This window comes from Phascolarctos cinereus, unplaced genomic scaffold (assembly GCF_003287225.1).
Source record: "Phascolarctos cinereus isolate Bilbo 61053 unplaced genomic scaffold, phaCin_HiC Scaffold_726;HRSCAF=1367, whole genome shotgun sequence".
Lineage (NCBI taxonomy): Eukaryota > Metazoa > Chordata > Mammalia > Diprotodontia > Phascolarctidae > Phascolarctos > Phascolarctos cinereus.
The window spans coordinates 36,139,872-36,158,471 of record NW_027556098.1 but is presented as its reverse complement, the minus strand read 5'-3'; the positions used below and the strand labels follow the sequence as shown (position 1 = coordinate 36,158,471).

The 18,600-nt window shown below is 42.1% G+C and overlaps 1 protein-coding gene across 2 annotated transcripts in view; it reads left to right on the top strand.

Annotated features, from left to right (window-relative positions):
• The first annotated feature begins 2,876 nt into the window (after positions 1-2,876).
• The window catches only part of LONRF2 (LON peptidase N-terminal domain and ring finger 2), an 89,399-nt gene continuing 73,675 nt past the window's right edge, over positions 2,877-18,600 (top strand). For both annotated transcript variants that reach the window (XM_078146380.1, XM_020992856.2), the window contains exon 1: positions 2,877-3,684. In XM_078146380.1, the coding sequence (XP_078002506.1) occupies positions 2,877-3,684 (808 nt within the window). The remainder of the gene's footprint in view (positions 3,685-18,600) is intronic.

The following is an 18,600-nucleotide window of genomic DNA, read 5'->3' as shown; positions in this document are numbered from 1 at the left end:
ACTGTAGGACTCCACTTTGAGAATCTCTATTTTTGGATGTTTTCCGTTTCCCTATTTATTAAGGCATAGCATACAAAGCTATTTCTATACTAACACAGAATTTTACTGCTTATATTTCTTGTCTTGAAAGAATCATAGTTGTCAGTTGTTGCTGGTGCTGTGGGAACAGTCATTACCTTGGCTTTTCTCCTTTAAATGAAAATTTGTGAGTTAAAGAAAAAATAGGAGTGTGTAACTTGTCTGCTCTGCTTGAAGGCCTTCATTCAAATCCCATCTCTGATCTTAAAACCCTGGGCAAATCACTTCACCGAGCAGTGCTACAGACAAATTTCTAAGCTAGGGGTTCTTAACTTCCATCAGAGAATCTGTTTTTTAAACTATTTTTAATAACAATATTTCAGCATCATTGGTTTCCTTTGTAATCCCATGTATTTTATTTTTGCATTAAAAAACATAATTCTGAGACTTCATCAGACTGTCAAAGGGTCAGTGACACACAAACAGGTTAAGAATTCCTGATTTAACACTATAAATTGCAGAGACAGATGACTTGCATTGGTAGTGGGAGCTTCTTCAGCTGGGACTTCCTACACCAGTGAAATCACGGGTCTAGTCCTTACCCTACAATCTGTTCAGGGGTGTGCTGGTCTCACACACACACACACACACACACACACACACACACACACCCTCTTCAAGTTCAATCTGCATTATTTCCTCTCTCATTTTCTGAAGTCTAAACAGTCTACAAAATAAGTTCAAGCCCTGATTTGTCCATTTCTGAGGTGTAATGCTCACCCTGAAAATTCAACAATCTCACAATCCAGACAGAACTCTTCAGCACACCCCTTCACTTATTCTTATCTGTACATCTTCGTTTGCCTGTAGTCTCCTCCATGAAATTCGAGCTCCTGGAAAGCAGGCACTTCATTATTTTCCCTTTTTGTTTGGTGTGTTTACAGACATATACATGCACGTATATGCATATATAGTTGTTGTATGTGCATGTATAGCTAGGTATATCCGTGTATACATGTTATATACATATGTATGTGTACTGCATACACTCATCGATACAAACCTGCATGTGCACATGTGAGTACATGCATACACACGCACTCCCCCCCCCCATGACGGTTGAATCTGGGTTGCGGATGGTCCAGCTGTCCAGTAACTTCTGCCCATTGCTCTAGTCAGAAGCCTGAACAACCAAAGGTGAAATGCGATTCGTGCCTTGAGCACCTTTCCCTCTTCTCCCTGACTGCTGCTGACCCGGTTTGCTTCGATTCGAGGGAGAAAAATATTGCGCGCGCGTGTGCGTGTAAAGGAGAGGAAAAAGCGTGTGTGTACACGCGCACCGTGGGAAAGGTGCACACCAAAAAGATGTGCAACGAACTTCCTCTGGGTGAACAGCTGCGGGCGGGGAGACCCCCCCCCCACCTGCCGGGCTCTGGCCGGCCCACGCGCGGAGGGGACTCGGAGGGCACCCCGGCCCCGCCCTGCCCCCCGCCGGGCGGTCGCGGGGACCGGACCCGAGAGGGACGAGCCCGGGGAAGCCGCAGCCTGGGGACACTGTGGGTGTGGGGGTGTGGTGGGGGGGAGTGAAGCCCACGCTCCCCGATCCAGGCATTGCTCAATTGACTCCGGCGGCGGCGGCTCCGAGCCGTTGCCAGGGCCGCCGGCCCGGGAGGAGAATGGAAAGGAGTTGGCGGAGACGCCGAAGGGGGGGAGGGTCGCCACAGTTACACAACTGACTCCGATTACATAAGCCGGTCGGGGAGGGGAGGAGGGGGGGAAGAGCGGCGCGCGCCAATAACCGCCGCCGCCTTCGGTCTCACGTGGCTCCCGAGCTCCGTGCCAGAGCCTGCGGCGCGGGGGAAGGGGGGAGAGCTTGGTGGGAGTGGGTGGGGGGGGTGTTTGGGGTTACCTGGTGCTTGGGAGGCGGGGCCGGCGGTCGGGAGAGGAGGAAGGGGAGTTAAAAAAAAGGGGAGACACTGTAAGTGGGAGTAGAAATCAAGCTTGGCATTGGACCCAGCTTGACCCCTTGGAAAGAGCGGCGGGAGGCCGTGGGGACTCCTCCGGCATCCCAGCCTGGCGGGGGCAGCGACGCGCCTGCGTGTTGAGGGGACTGGGTGTGAGTGTGCTGCGCCCGCCGGCCCGCGCGTCAGTCGGTCCGCGCGCCCCCGCTCGCGCAGCGCGGCTTGCCCCGGCTTCGGGGTGGGGGAAGGGGGCTCCGCGCGCGCGGGGTGGGGGTGGGGTCTCCGGCGGCGGCTGGCGAGCGGGAGTCGGAGCGGCGGCAGAACGAGGGTGCGTGCGTGTCGGCGAGGGCGCTCGGCTCTGCTCTGCTCGCCTAGCCCAGCCCAGCCCTCACACACTCCAGGCATTCCCGGGGTTGGGGGTGCGCCTGGCGCCCGAAGTTAGAGGGTCTCCGGGGGAGGGGGAGCTCGCTCACTCCCTGACCCAACCTTTCTCCATCTCTCCTCTGTCCCACTCTTCTGGACCGGGTGGGCGATGCAGCCCCGCCGGGGAGCCCCGCCGCCCTCCCCGCTCTGATGGCCGGGCCCAGCCGCTGCGAGCGCCGCCGGCTGTCGTTGCCGCAGCTCGGGGCGCCGCGCTGCCGCCGGGACCCCTAACTAGCGGCGGCGGCGGCGGCGGCGGCAGCTCCTCTCCTCGCTGGTAGCCCCGCCGCCGCTGCTGCCGCCGCCCGGGCACGGGGGAGTGGAGCATCTTATTCGTCCTCCTCCCTCCCTCCATCCTCGTCCTCCTTCCTTTCTCCGCTCCTTCCTTTCTTCTCTCCCTCCCCCCCATCCCCACCCTTCTCCGAGTCTTCCCAGCGCGCGCGGCTATGGCGTGAGGGGCGCCTCTGCCCCACGGGGATGGGCACCAAGCCGGGCCGGACCGAGCCGGTCTCGCCGCCGCCGGGCCCAGACTCCGGGGCCCCGTGTCCCGAGCTGCTGGCGGTGGCGGAAGAGGCTTTCCGCGGCGGCAACTACGAGCTGGCGGCCGAGATCTACGGCTCGCAGCTGGCCGAGCTGCCCCAGCCCGAGCGCAGCCTCTGCCTGCGGCGAGGGGACGCGCTAGCCCGGGCCGGCCGCGCCGCCGAGGCGCTGGACTCGTACAGCGTGGCCGCCCGCCTGGGCAGCTTGCGGCCCGAGGAACTGAAGGAGCTCGTGGAGAGCTGCGCCTTGGCCATCCGCGAGGAGCTGCGCCTGCCCCCCTGGGAGCCGGCCCCCGCCAGCGGCGGCGAGTCCAGCGCCGGGGATGAGCCTGCTGCGGCCACCGGCCCCCTCTCTCCCGCCGCCGCCGCCTCCTCCGCCTCCTCCTCCTCCTCCTCCTCCTCCTTGTCCTCCAGCCTCGGCGCTGCCTGGGGCTTGTTCTGCTGCCCGCGGTGCCGGCTCCTGCTCTGCGACCCGGTGACCCTGCACTGCGGACACACTTTGTGCAAGCGCTGCACCGAGACGGACCCCGGGCTCCCCGCCGGCCCCTGCTGCCCAGCCGCCAAGTCCCCGCCCAGTCGAAGGGACAGCTGCCCCTCTCGAGTCAACGTGGTACTGGGCAACCTGCTCGAGAAATGTTTTCAGACAGAGAGCCGGGTGCGGAGGCTAGCCAGCCAGGCGGAGAGTTTGCGGCACCAACACGAACTGGACGCAGCCTTGCACAAATACGACCAGGCTTTGGATCTGGGTGAGTGTGTTTGTGTGTGTGTATGTATCTGGGTCTGTGTGTGAGAGAGAGAGAGAGCCAGAACCCCTCCTCCTTTCCCACGCTACCTTCAGGCCACAGGGGTGGGACCCAGGGGTTAGCCGGTGAAAAGATGGAAAAGCTCAGGGTTTGACCAAGATTTTCTTCCATTTTAAACAGGCAGCTGTGGACCTACCTTTGTTTAAAAAAAATGTAGTGTGTAACTTTTAGCAGCCAAGCCCTTCAGGGATAGATTCATTGTACAATGTTGGTGACCTGAAACATGTCATCCCCACCTCCCCCTCCCCCCAGCTTATCCCTGACATAGGTGGATTTTTCAGGGTCTCTCCCTCAGCTTCTTTGGGCTGCTATATTTATTATAGCTAAGTCTTCCCTGGAGCTCTTGCTGAAGTATAACTTTTCCTCATGTATCAGCTGTTGCCTCAGGAGGGGGAGGGAGGGTGTTGATGTGACCTACTTTTGTAATCTGAGTGCTTTACTAGTCGTGCAGGAAAATGCAAATAACACACTGCCTTCTGCCCTAGACTTGCTGAGTGTGACAGCCTTTCCAAAGCTAGGATTTTGTTTCCTTTGTCTTTTTGCTACACTGCCTTCTTTCCCCACTACCTCCTTGAATATTTGGAATAATGTATATCTTACTGGGCTTGTTAACTTAAAAAAATTTTTTTTGAAGTGGCTTTAGAATTCGATAGATTGGGGGAGGGTAAGAGAATAATACTTGAAGCCCCGTTCTCCACCCTCACCCCCCATGAGTGACAGGCACAAGCTTCCCATTCTGGAGTAACTACTTTGAAGCATTGCCAAACTTCTACTATTTTATTTGATTTTTGAAAGCCCCATCTACTGGCAATTGTGATAGGTCTTAGAGGTGTGAGCTTTCTACTTGAAATGACCTCTTTAATGGCAAGGTTTAGAGTGTTGTTTTTGATAAATGTATTTAAGTGGAGAGTTAAGACTCAAACTTTCTTGGGTGCATTCTTCAACTCAACAAGCATTTATTGAACTTTTGTTTATTGCTAGACTCTGTTAGGTGCATTGGATACAAAGATGAAGCAATTCCTGTCCTCAAAGAGCTTAAATTCTTTTATTATATAACCTTAATGCAAATTTTTAACAATTTAGACACCATGGACTTTTAGTTTTAGAAGGTGTATGCTATTTGAAACAAGTGTAGCTTAGCTGACCTTTGAGTCTGGAAGATTTGAGTTCAAGTTCTGCTTCATTGTACTGGCTTCATTGACCTGGGCAAGTCACTTAACCTAAGTTGCAGCAGCAGGTGCTGATCTGCATTGGTAGAGGAATGCTAATGAAATCATAGATCTAGTAAAAAAAAAATTACATGTACATTAAAATATTATTTGTCAAAGTTAATTAGTAATTCACCTCTAAATCAAGAGGTTATATGTGGATATTTTTGTTAACTCTATTAAAAGGATAACAATCGTGACTAATTACAGAATTTCAGAGTTTAAAGAGACCTTAATGATCTTCTGGAATTAACAAGAAATATTCATTAAGTGTTTACTATGTGACAGCCACTATGCTAAGTGCTGGAGATTTAAAGACCATGAAAAATGAAACAGTTATAGTTCTAAAGTATCTTAGGGGAGAAGGAGGCAGGAAAGGGAAGACTATGTACATTCTCACACACAAGGTAATTTCAGGGCTGAAAGGAGGCACTAACAGTTGAAGGGATGAAAAAAGACCTCATTTAAGAAGTAGCCCTTGGACTGAGGTTTGAAAGAATCTGAAGTTTCTAAGAGGTGAAAGTGAGGAGGAGACGTATTTGAGATGTGGGGTTGGCTGGTGCAAAAGCAGAAAATCTGGATCTAGAATGTTCACCTGTCATGGGTGAGGAACAGCACATAGACCTATTTGGTTGGGCTGTAAAGTGAGGGAAGAGAGGATTGATAAGTCTGGAAAGAGCCAGAAACCAGAGTATGATTGTTTACTAAACGGAGGACTTTTTAATCCTAGAGGCAGTAGGGAGCCACTGGAGCTTTTTGAGCAGGGGAGCAACATGGTCAGACCTGTGTTTTAGGAATATTATTTTGGTAACTGTGTGGAGGTTGGGTTAGAAAGGAGAGAGACTTGAAGCAGGGAGACAAATTAGGAAGCTATTGAAATAGAGAGATGATGAGGGCCTGAAATTAGAGTCATGGCCATGAGATTTGGAGAGAAGAGGAAGATGTTATAGAGATAGAATTGATGAGCATTGGCAACTGATGGGATATGGGTGTGATAGGGAAAAGTGAAGAATCAAGGATGACTTGGGGTACCTTTGCCACAAAGTCCTGCACTTTCACTTGAACACTTTTACTGGTAGCCTATGACCTTTGGGATTGGTCCAGTGCTTAGGAAATCTCATTACGTGAAGTCAAGGTCTACCACTCAGTAGCTTCTATTCATTGCTCCCCATTTTGTCCAGCACTTGACAGTTCATTAGATGCCCAAATAAAAATATTTTGGTTTCACTCAAACCTAAAGCCCTTCTCTTCAGGCTAAACATTTTCTCTTTCTTTAGTTTCCTATAGATAGCATGGTTTTGGACAGCTAGGTGGCACAATGGATATTATGCCAGACCTGGAGTCAGGAAGGCCTGAATTTAAATCTGACCTCAGATACTAGCTGTGCGACCATGGGCAAGTCACTTCACCCTGTTTGCCTCACTTTCCTCAGCAGTAAAATGAGCTGGAGAAGGGAATAGCAAATTCTCTAGTATGTTTGCCAGGAAAACCCCAAATGGGATCACAGAGTTGGACATGACTGAAATGACTGAACAACAAAAAAGCATGGTGTTGAAGATCCTCATCATCCTTGAGGTCACCCTTCTCTTGAAGGTCTCCACTTTATCAAATAACGTCTTAAAACAAAGTATTTAGAAAAGACCACAATACTTCAGATGCATTTACAGTAGAGGACCGACTACTGTACTATCACAGTACTCTTCTGTACTAGATAATATACTTCCTTAATGCAGCTGAAATCACAGTGGCTTTTTGAGCTTCCAAGTCCTGCTGGTGACTTGTATTGCATTTACAATTCTCTAAATTTTCTAAACCTTTTCACATGAAACATCACATTTTTTTTATATAACCTTTTTTTCAGTGTGTTTTTCTACAGCAAAATCACATACTTATCTTTAAAAAATTTGGTTATACTTATGGCATGTAGAAATTTATTTCATTTATTTATTTATTTATTTATTTTAACATGTAGAAATTTTTTAAAGCAAAAATTAGTGGTTATTTCACCTGTGCCACAAAGAGAAACTTAAACTATCAGGAGATATGGTGAGCTCTGTAATCAGGTTCTGTTGGAAAAGAAAAGTGAGCTTTCTTCTCCTCTCTCCCACCAACCCCTGTCCTATTCTTGAAAGATCTCTCAATTTAGTTTAAATTAGTCAAAAGGAAGAAAGTCATCTTTCTGCGTTTGGAAAGAAATTACTACTCTTTGTGCAAGGGCTCAATGGTCACTGCACTAGTGTCTGAATTCATGAGTTTAAATGACATTGCCTAATGTGACTTTATTTAAAATATCATTAAGCCAACTTTTCTTAGCCTTTTGAAGGTCATTATTGTGGAAGGATGACTGCTAAGTGTCCATCCATGCTGTATCCAACTCTAAAAGAAGACCTATTACATTCTGGCCCCAACCACTTCCTACACAAAACATATATACAACCAAATAGACTGTCTTTGATGTTTCCTACCTTCTTGTCTTTGCTTATATCATTCTTTCCCCACTCCTCCAATTGGGTTGCCCTATCTCCTCCTCTCTCCACTTGTTAAAACTCTTATTTGTTGTTCAAATGGGAACTCAGAAGCTCCTCCACAACACCTTTCCTAATTATGTAGTCAAAATGGTCTTTTCTTCTGCATTCCTAAAGTATTGTCTGTGACTCATTTGGCATTTATATAAAATATACTTTTTTTCTATTGTAGTTATTTTGTCATCTGTACATGTCTTATCTTCCCAACTAGGCTGTAAACTTCTAAAGGATGGGACTGTGGCTTTGTGCGACCTTATTTTCACCTATAGTCGTTAGGACAGCATCTTGCACATATAAAGTGATCAGTTAATATTTGATTATTAAAGTGTCAATTGTCAACCCTAAAAGGAGAGCGATATGGTACAAAGAGTTCTGGATTTGGAATCAGAAGTTCTTGGTTCTGATTGTCACAGTGTGACACTGAGCAAGTTATTGAACCTTTCTTGAGCCTTAGCTTCCTCTGTAGTAATAATAATAGTAACATAACTGCATTTATATAATGTTTTAAAGTTTATGGAGTACTCTATATACATTCTCATTTGATCCTCACAAGAATCCTATAAGGTAGATAGTATTATCCCCATTTCACAGATGAGGAAACTGAATCTCATTTGAATCCAGGTCTTCTGACTCCAAATCCAGCATTAAAAAAAACAAACAAGGGGCAGCTAGATGGTGCACTGGATAGAGCACCGGCCCTCAAGTCAGGAGGACCCGAGTTCAAATGCGACCTCAGACCAAACACTTGACACTTACTAGCTGTGTGACCCTGGACAAGGGTTTGCATAGTGCTCTCCTTTGTAAGAGGAGAATTAATTGGACTAGATAATTGCTGAGGTTCCTTCCATCTTTAAATCCTTTTTGTTTAGCATGTTATTAGTTGTAGAGATGTGGAAGAGATTATAGAAAAGCAGCTCAACACACAGTTTCTACCCCCAGGGAGCTTATAGTCTTGTTGCTGAAATGATTATGGAAGCTCAGCCAAGAATTTGGGAAGGCAACATGAAGGAGTCAAAACCCAACTGAGTTTTGAAGACTGGGTTGGTTTGGATATATAAAATATGTTGTGGTGAACTTTTCAGGGCAGCTATAGGAACAGTGGGAAGAGATTCAGGAAAGACTAACGTATATTCAGAGGTTAAGTATTAGAGAAGTGGCTGGGCCAGATTCTCTCTTGCTAAGTAATAAGGAAGCTTGCTTAGGTAAGGGGCAGGCCGAATTATAAAGAATCTGAATGACTATTTTGAACTTGACATATTAGGATAAGAGCCCATTAAGGTTTTTGAGTAGGGTAATGAACGATATGATGAAAATCGTGTTTTAGGAAGATAAATCTGATGGCAAAATGCAGGCTGGTTAGGGGACAGACAGACTAGTTAGGAAGGTTTTGTAGTATGTGTAAAGGGATGAGCTCTTGAATCTGTTGCAGGAGTATGAATAAGAGTAGAAGAAGTAAAAATAAATTTTGAAGGACAAAATCAACAGGATTTGGTAATTGACAAGATACAGGGGTTTGAAGGATAGGGATAAATCACTGATAACAAATTTTTTAGTTTGTGGTTATAATACTAACTCCGAATAGAAAAATCCAATACACATTTGGGAGATAGGAGGCTAGAGCTTGAGTCAACAGACCTGCCAAGTTCAAGTGTCTGTGCTAGGCTAGGTGATGGGAATGCCAAGATGGAAAAAGTAGGGAAGCGCCTGACCTCAAGGAGATGATGATATTCAGAAGTCATCCATACTGAGCTAATGTAATAGCTCTGTGAGTTCTATGGGAGGATGGATATAGAGAGAAGATCCTAAGTCTTGTGCTCACTATTAGGCAGGAGAACAGATTCCCCCAAGTAGCAGTCAGGCAGTAGAACAGTGTGGCTGGCATAGTATCATGGAAGCTAAGAGAGGAGACAGTTTTGAGAATGAAGGGGTGGCCAACTATATCAAATACTGTACACTAAAATAATAGGATTTGGCAAGAAGAAAGTAAGGTTGTTGACTGAAGATAGTAGCGGTCTTAAAAAGTGCCAGATGAAGAGGGTTAGATGAACAGTTGGTCAAACTTTTTTTTTTAATTTTGGTTTTGCTTGTCTTTTTGTTTTTAACAATAATTGTGATGGATCTTTGCCCCAGACATCTCTACAGTTTCTTTTAGCCTCTCATGCATTTGGGAACTAATGTTACAGAGGTCAGGAGTAAAATTTTTTTGGTTTGCTAGCAGTTTTTGTTGTCAGAGATCCACAAATAAAGCCTAAGGCAGTGTAGTAGATACTTGGTAGTACTATGTTCCAAGGAACTATTTTTGTATTGCCTTAAGTGCTACCTAATGACCCCTTTACCATAATGACTTAAAATAGAAGTAAATTTGGCTAAGTGTGTACTGTTGCTTTCTTTCTTGGTATACAATTGAATTACTTTTTTTTTTTGCTTACACAGGGGAAAAACTTAGATTAGATTTATGACTTTTTAATACACTAAAACTTTTATTAGCAATTGTGGGAATTAGTGCTGAAAGTGTTAATGACCGCATTTGTAGCTTTAGAACAAAGTTGATATGCAGTGGCCATGATTTTTTAAAATACATGGAACAGGGTGTTTTCTCAACCCAAGGATCTTAAAATATCAATCATGCTTTAACTGGTTGAAGAATTTCTTGTCCAATACTTATTTTGACTCTAAGATGGACAAAATAAGCTATTTTATCTTTGGTAAATGACCATTAATACTAAGGTCAAACTTGATTGAATATTGTGGAGTTTTGGTTGGTGTTTGCATTTTAATGTTTTCTAAAAAAAAAAAGATCAGGCATTATAATTTAACTTTCCTCTTTCCCCTTTCTGTATTGCTTTGGTGTTGGGGATGAGGGAGAGAGGGGAGAAAGGAATGAGAAAAGAGAGCTAGCCCATCAAAAGGTACAGAAACAGTTCACTGTTCTCTGTTACCATTGCTATCACTCTAGTGCAGACCTCACTGCCCTCTTGGACTATTGAAATAGTTCTTTAACATGTCTTTGGTGAATATTGTTTCTCTTACCCTTTCCATCTATTTTTATTTTCCTTTTATGATGAACTAACCTTTCTTATAGACACATCTAATTCATGTAATTCCCATGCCTCAAACCTGTATGGGTCCCTGTTGCTCACTGAAGAAAGTTCTGATCTCTTATTTGGCATTCAAACAAACCCTTCGAAGCCTGGTGCTACAATATCTTTCTAACCTTATGTAATACTCTTCCCTTCATGTATCCTATATGCTCTAACCAAACAGTATCACTTACTATCTACTGCATAGGTTCAGTGCTTTTCCAAATTTTTTTAGGATTTATAACTTCAAGGGAGCTTAGCCATCTAGTCTAACTTTCTCCCCACCTCCCTCATTTTTTGATAAGAAGAAACCAAGTCTTCCAGAGAAGTGAAGTGATGACTTCATGTGGGTATAAAATAACAGAGCTTCAGCTTGAACCCAGCTGTCTGACTCCAGTGCTGCTTGTCTTAATGTTGTACTCACCCATTTGATCATACCATTTCCTGGAGCTAGACTATCCTGTTTTTCCCTCCCCTTAATATTCTCCTATTTAAAATCCTCCCCATCTTTTTTAGAGGTCCAACTCAAAAAACTGATTAAGCTAAAAACACTTGCTTTGTACAAATTTTAAACAATGGCAAGGATACATTAATCAACCCCTAAAATCGAGGACTGATAGTAGCTACTGCATTAGTATAAGGTACTTGGACTGTACTGTTTAGTAATTTCAGAAACCAGTACAGCTAGGTTACTTGTGCTTTCTTTAGTGCTTCAAGCCCCTTTTCTTTGAGGGGCTCAGGTTTTTGAAATCTCAGAGTCCAGCTGCTGTTCCACAATACTGGTTGTCTGAAGCAACTGATTCTCCAGGATTTTTGCAGACATATCAACAGATGTATGAGCTTCCAATTCAAAAATTATTCCCTCTTTGAAACCTCTGTGATCCTTCTGAGATTGTTATATTTCTCAATGCCACTCCCTTAGACTGAACATAGTGCATGATTTATACCTCTCATGAATTCTCTTATTATTTTGTATTACTATTTCTGTATGTATCATTCCTGTGCTACGAGGTCAGGGATTGTCTGTATAAAATGGGAGTAATACTAATTGCACTGCCTGCTGCATAAGGTGGTTGTAAGAAAAGCACTTTGTAAGCTATAAAGTGCTATATAAATATATGCTAATATTAAATGTTGTTGAGTTAATTTTATAGATGAAGAAACTGAAGCTTAGAGAGTTTAAGCGAATTGCCAGCTAGCTACATTTAAAAGTGGGGCTGAGAGCTAAGTTTCCTGATAACCAGTTCAGTTTTTTGTTTCCATTCATGATTCCGGGTGATTCCAGATCCAATTACCCCCCCCCCTTCCCCACCAGTAAACCTCAGTTCTTGGCTGCCTAGTGTTCCCTACTAGTATCTTATTGCTTGTAACCCTCTTTATGAACTGCTTTCCCACCAGACCACCTTGCATGTAGGAAATAACAGACTTTTTACTTGCCTTGCTATGTTTCCTTATAAAAGGCATACATTCTTTTCTTGAAATGTTTTTAAGTTTTCTACAAAGTGCTACAGAAAAAAGAAGGGGGGGCAGTAATCAAAAAGAAGTTTAAAAGTAACAAAGGTCTTATTAGTTCTGGTCCTGCCTGTAAACTACAGAGAACTTAAGCCTCACTCATTCTTAATTTTGTCTCTTACTGACTGATCCTCTTCTGCCAGGTCTTGTCCACAGTGTTTGCTAGCCTCCTTCTGTGTAACCTGAATGTTAAAACAGTTTTAGCTTTATAGGGAGTTGGTTGGCTTGGCAAGGTTGTATTTTAGCCCCTTACAATCTCCTTTTATGTCTCTTAGCTATAGTTTTAGAGTATTCCCTTCGCCTACCTCCTTTATTTTTCTAAGATGAATTTATACTTCAAGTCTTTTTCATTTTAGGCTACTCTGGTCATTGGTATGGGGAAGTAATGTTGACCTGTGGCTCTTTGAACAAGCAAGATCCTTCATCTTTGGCCCCTCCAATTCATTCTCCACATGGCTAGCAAAATCATTTTCCTAAGGCACATGCTTGAACATATTATTCTCCTACTCAGGACCTTCTAGTGGCCCCCCATTGCCTTTGATAAAATACAGACTCCCCAGCCTCTTATTTTTGCCCCATCTCAGTACCTCTGGCCTGCCTTTCTGGCCTCATTTCATATTACTCCTCTTCACAGATTTCACATTCCGGCCAAAATGCACTCTCTGATAAACCCTATGTTTCAGTGATCCATTTAACAAGACCTGTAATGTTCCCTCTTTTCAATTCAATTCAGGAATTTTTGAGCAGGTGAGTGACATCCTGCCTCAGGGAACATTTTGGTAGCTGTGTTGGAGCTGGATTGGAGAAAGGAGAGACCAGATGCCGGGAGATCTATTAAACTATTGCAGTAGTCCAAGTGAGATGTTATGAAGGCTACATGGATCATTGTTGAGTTGTGTCTTATATTTCCTCTTCCAAGGAAGTTCAATTCAATTCAATAATTCAATAAATTAAGTGCCTTCTATAGGCACTGTGCTAAGTGCAGGGGATACAAAAAGAGGGAAAAGACAATCCCTGCTGTCAAAGAGCTTACTGTCTAATGAGGAAGCCAGTATGCAAACCAATACATACAAAGCAAGCTTTGTGCAGGATAAATAGGAAATCATTTACAAAGGAAAATCACTCAAATTAAGTAGGGTCTGGGAAGGGATTTAAAGGAAACCAGGGAGTCAGTAGCAGGAGCAGAGGAGGGAGAGTATTCAGGCATGGGAAATAGCCAGAGAAAATGTCCAGAATAGAGAGTGTGTCTTTTTCATGGAACAGGCAGGAGTCTATCATCACTAGATTGAATATTATGTGTTGGGGGGAGTAAGGTGTAAGAAGACTGGAGAGGTAGGAGAGGGCTAGGTTATATGGGGCTTTGAATGTGAAACAGAACACTTTGTATTTGTTCCTGTAGGCAATAGAAAACCACTGGAGTTTATTGGGTAGAGAGGAGACGAGATCAGACCTGTGTTTCAGGAACATCACTTAGGTGGCTTGAATGGAGGATGGATTGGAGTGGGGAGAGACTTGAGCAGGCAAACCCACCAGCAAGCTATTGCAGTAATTCCTGTGTGAGGTGATGAGGGCCTGTACCAGGGTGGTGAGAGTGTTAAATGAAAGAAGAGTTATGTTGGAGAAATGTTGCAAAAGTGAAATCAGTAGGTCTTGGCAACAACTTGGATATGGAGGAATTCCACTTCTAGGGTGATTGTCTGAGGCACTAGGAGAATGATGTTGCTCTCTACAGTAACTGGGAAGGAGGCAGTTTAGGGGGGGAAGATAATGAGTTCTGTTTTGGGCATGAAATGAGTTTGTTTTGAGTTTAAGACATCTTCTGGATATCCAGTTTGAGATGTCTGAAAGGCAGAGATATGAGATTGAAGGTCTGCCGAGAGATTAGGGCAGGATATATAGATTTGAGATCATAAAGATGAAGATTAAATACATGAGAGCTGATGAGATCACCAAATGGAATAGTATAGAGGGAGAAGAGAAGAGGACCCAGGACAGAACCCTAGAAACACCTACTGTTAGAGGTTGTGATCTGGATGAAAATCTAGCAAAGGAGACAGAGGTGTGGTCAGATAGGTAGGATGAGAACCGAGAACCAAGAGAAAGTGGTGTCCCAAAAACCTTTGTAAAAGTCCTAATCTGGTTTTTGAAGATTACCATATTTCTCAATTGTAGATTAGTGACTGATATCCTCATACTAAGCAAGTAGATATCCTACATCTAAAAACAGAACGGTTTGTAATTTTGGTTTTTAATATCTTTCCTTTCACTGTTTTCTTATGTAAGCATGAAAAAGAGTTTTTGTGTTAAGCTTAATTCATGATAACAAACTAATTTTTTAAAACACATGTGATTACTGTATTCTTTGACCAAGATCATTTCTTTAAGAAATGTAAAAAGAGAATGTTAAGGGGAAGAAAGTATCATCAGTGTCAAACGCTGCAGAGAGGTCAAAGAGAAGGAGGATTGAGAAAAGATCATTGGATTTTGCAACTAAGAGATCACTAGTAACTTTGGAGGGAGCAGTTTCAGTGGGTGGGGACATGTACTGTAGTTTCTGTAACTCCTTTTCAAGGTGTTAAACTACAAAGGGCAGAAGAGAAATGGAGTGATAGAGCTGGAAGAATCAAGTGAGGGTTTTATCAGGATAGGGGAAATAGGGGCATATTGTAGGCAGTAGGAAATGAGCCAGTAGTGAGAAAGAGACTGAAAATAAGTGAAAGAATGGGGATGACAGAGGAGGCAATCTGTTGGAGGAGATAGGATGGAATGGGATTGTTTGAACAATAGGGATCAGCCTCAGTAAGGAGTGAGGCCACCTCATCATGTGAAACAGGTGAAGGAGGTGAAAGTAGCAGGAGGCACCTTAATGATAGAAGATGAGGAAGAGGGAGTTGATGATGAATGACTTCAATTTTTTACATAAAATATGAAGCTAGATTTTTCAGCTTAGAGAGTGGGAGAGGGGGGGAAGTCAGGGGAGGTTTAAGATTCAGAAATTATATGAAGTTCCACCTTTCTACCTACTAGAAGCCCAGGGTCACCATTAGAAAAATACCTAAACATTCAGTGTCTTACTTAGAACCTTTCCCTCTCCTGGCTCCCACGAATATAAAACCATAATATCATATTTATTTATATCATACTTATTCAGTTTGGTTGCTTTTTTCCTCAAATTTTCCAATTTATATCCATATGCCACTTGAGAGAAGAAATTACCTATTCCTTTTAGGGAATATAATATAGGTATCCCTGTAAATGTATCCCCATTAAATTGCAATCTCCTTGAGGGTAAAGGGTGTTTTTAGTTTCAGCTCTAGAATCTAAATCTAGCACTGTGTCTTGCATATAAGGTAGACAAGCTTAGTAAATAAATTTATGATGAATAATTGGGACATGCTACTTGATTAGAATAGATTTGCTATAGACCATCTTTTCCATTCCCCTGCCACCAGATTGTTAGCATCTCCTTCTACCAGATTATAGTGTAGTTTATAGGTAAGAAAGCTTTATTTTCACGTAGGACATTATGAATTACCATTATATCTTATAAAGCTTTGATGTTTACTAAATACTTTTTCTGCATTATCTCATTTGATATATAGAAAAATATTATTATCATCAGGGGATTGAGGTTCAGAAATATCAAGTGACCTACCCAAGATCACACAAATGTTGGGCAATCTGAACTCTGGCCAGGTGGGGTTTGAACCCACACCATCTAACTCCCTAGTCCAGTCCACTTTTCAGTGTGTGAAGCTGACATATAAATATCCTTCCTAGCCCAGACCTCTTCACCACTACACCCAAGTAATTTGTCCTATACTCTGTTCAAAATGAAGTTCATTGTGGTAAAATATTCTTACAGAAAAAGAGAGTTAAAAAATTATTTCTCCAATTGCCTTCCTCCATTTCAGAAAGAATTCACATTTGTATAGTGTTTTGTGCTTGTCAGAGGAGTTTCATATCCATTATTTTGACACTCATAATTCCATAAGATAGTAGGTAAGGTAAATATCTCTCAGGTATTGTAGCTGAAACAACAGATATGCAGATTAAGTAACTACCACAGGTTCAATGATAACGGAGCTAGGTCTTCTGCTATAGATAGTGCTCTTCCCATTGTATTACTTGGCTTCAGAATTCCTTGCCTTTTCTCAGATTTTCCAATTTATGCCCATAGTCCACTTAAAGAAGAGAATTGCCTCTGTTAGAGAGTAAGGAAGAAGAAAAGCAAGACTCTTAGGTAACTGGCTTCTATTGTTAGGGTTTTAAGAAAACAAAGTTTAAATTAAACGATGCTGAGAAATGGTACTGTCTTTTCCAATCCTGATTTGCTCATCTTTGTATATTAATTTTAAAAATGGAATTTACCCATAACAGAGGCATATTATGGTAGTTGATTATTACTTATTTCCATGTTATAGAATTGACAAACGGTTCTTTAGTTATATACAGAAATTAAGGAGGGGCATTTTATATAATGCCATAAAGAAATGTATTGTACTTTATGTAGGTGCCAGGACTCCTGGTTGTTGAGAGCCTTTATTTCATTGGAAAAGGAATGGACACTTTTTGTAAGTGCTTAAAAAAGGTGAGGATAAACCTTTATGAACAAAATGTGAAAAATTATTTTACCATTTTGCTTTGATGGGGGGAGGGGATGACCCTTTTATGTATATGTAAACATCAAATTGAGTATAACTCAGATTGAGTATAAATCATAACAAACAACATACTTACATATACTCAGATAGGAGTTATGTTTTCCAATTAGTTTTGTATTAGTAATAATATTCATACAATAATTAAATGCCTACTATATATAGGGTATCCCACAAATCTTAGTGCAGTTGAAAGATTTAATAACTTAAAACTGCACTAAGACTTGGGATATTCTATATAAAGAGCACTCTTATAGGCTTGTAAGGGAAGATAGATAATTAAGACATGCCCCCATAGTGGAGCAGTGGGCATGTTGCATACACAGGTACATAATACTATTTAATAATTGTATATTAACTAATGCAAAATATTAATATTGTATTTAATATTATTAAGGTAACAAAAAAAGGCACAATGTGCTATGTGAAGCCACAAGAAGAAAAGATCATTTTCACCTAGGTGAATCAGGGAATACTTCTTGAAGAACGTGCTATTTGAGCTAGGACTAGAAGGATTCTTAAGGTAGAGATGGATAGGAAACAAGGTGAGCAAAGATACAAACAGAGTAAGTATAGAATATATATGAGGGACAAAAGGTTGGCTCTAGTGTTGTAAGGAATCATGTGATATGATTGGGATGCATGAGATTATGGAGGCCTTTGAATGCCAAACTAAGGCCCTTTGACTTTATTCATTTGGCTGTAGGGAGACATTTGAAGGTTTGAGTGGAGGAATGAGAACAGATATGGGTATAAGGGATGTTACTCTGGTAGTGGTATGAAGGATGATTGTGGAGTCAAGAAGATAGGTTAGGAGACTGCTCTAGGGGTGCAGGTGTATAGTAACAAAGGTACTTCTGTACTAGGATAATGAAAGGAGAGAATGGGTTCAAAGTATAATGTGGGACAAATGTTCAGGATTTGGTAACTAACTGGTTGTGGGGGGTGAGGGAAAGGGAAGAATCAAAGGTACCAATGAGATTTTAAGCGTGGGTGATTATAAATTATGCCATTGATAGAATTGGGAGGTTTTGGAAGAAAAGTGATAGGTACTATCTTGAATAATAGGTAAAGTAGGAAATTTAGATAAAAATAAAATCTTTAGCAATAGAAATTACTAAAATGGACTCTTTTTCCAAATATAAATTAAGTGCATCATTTAGTAGTACATGATTTAGGAAGTATGCTTTCTTTTAGTAATTTGAAAATATGTATTATTAGTAAAGCTAAGACTATTGAAATGCTATAAGCCATGGTTTTCTACTGTATAATTTAGACCTACGTTCTTTCCTCTTGTACATTAAAAGTTATTAATTTAATTTAGTTTTAAGGATTTTTGATACTTAAGGTATATCTAAAATAATTTTGATCCACTAGTATCTTTAAATTTCTTAAAGAAAAGCCCTTGGTTAAAGAATATAGTAATCACGCATGTTTAAAAAAAATAGTTTGTTAGGAATCAAGCTTAACACAAAAACTCTTATCATGCCTAGGATAAAAAAAAACAGTGAAGGACAGATATTAAAAACCAAAATTATAAACTTTTTTTTTATTGGCATATGGATATCAGTCATTAATCTACAGTTGAGAAATGCTGTAGTCTTCAAAAGCCAAATTAGGACTTTTGGAAAGTCCTCCTTTTACAAAGAAGGCCAGACAGATACCCATAATGTTAAAAATCCCTGAGCACAGATTGTGAGAGGAATAGATTTTCTGTCTAGAAAAGTGGGGAAAAAATTCTTATTGCAGGCAAATGCCAGAATAATAGTTTAACTGTTTGAGGCTAATCTTACTCTGAGAATACAATTTTAAATTATTTCTCAGTTTAAATTTTTTTTTTTTGCAAAGCGTCTTTCCACTTATTGCAACCAAA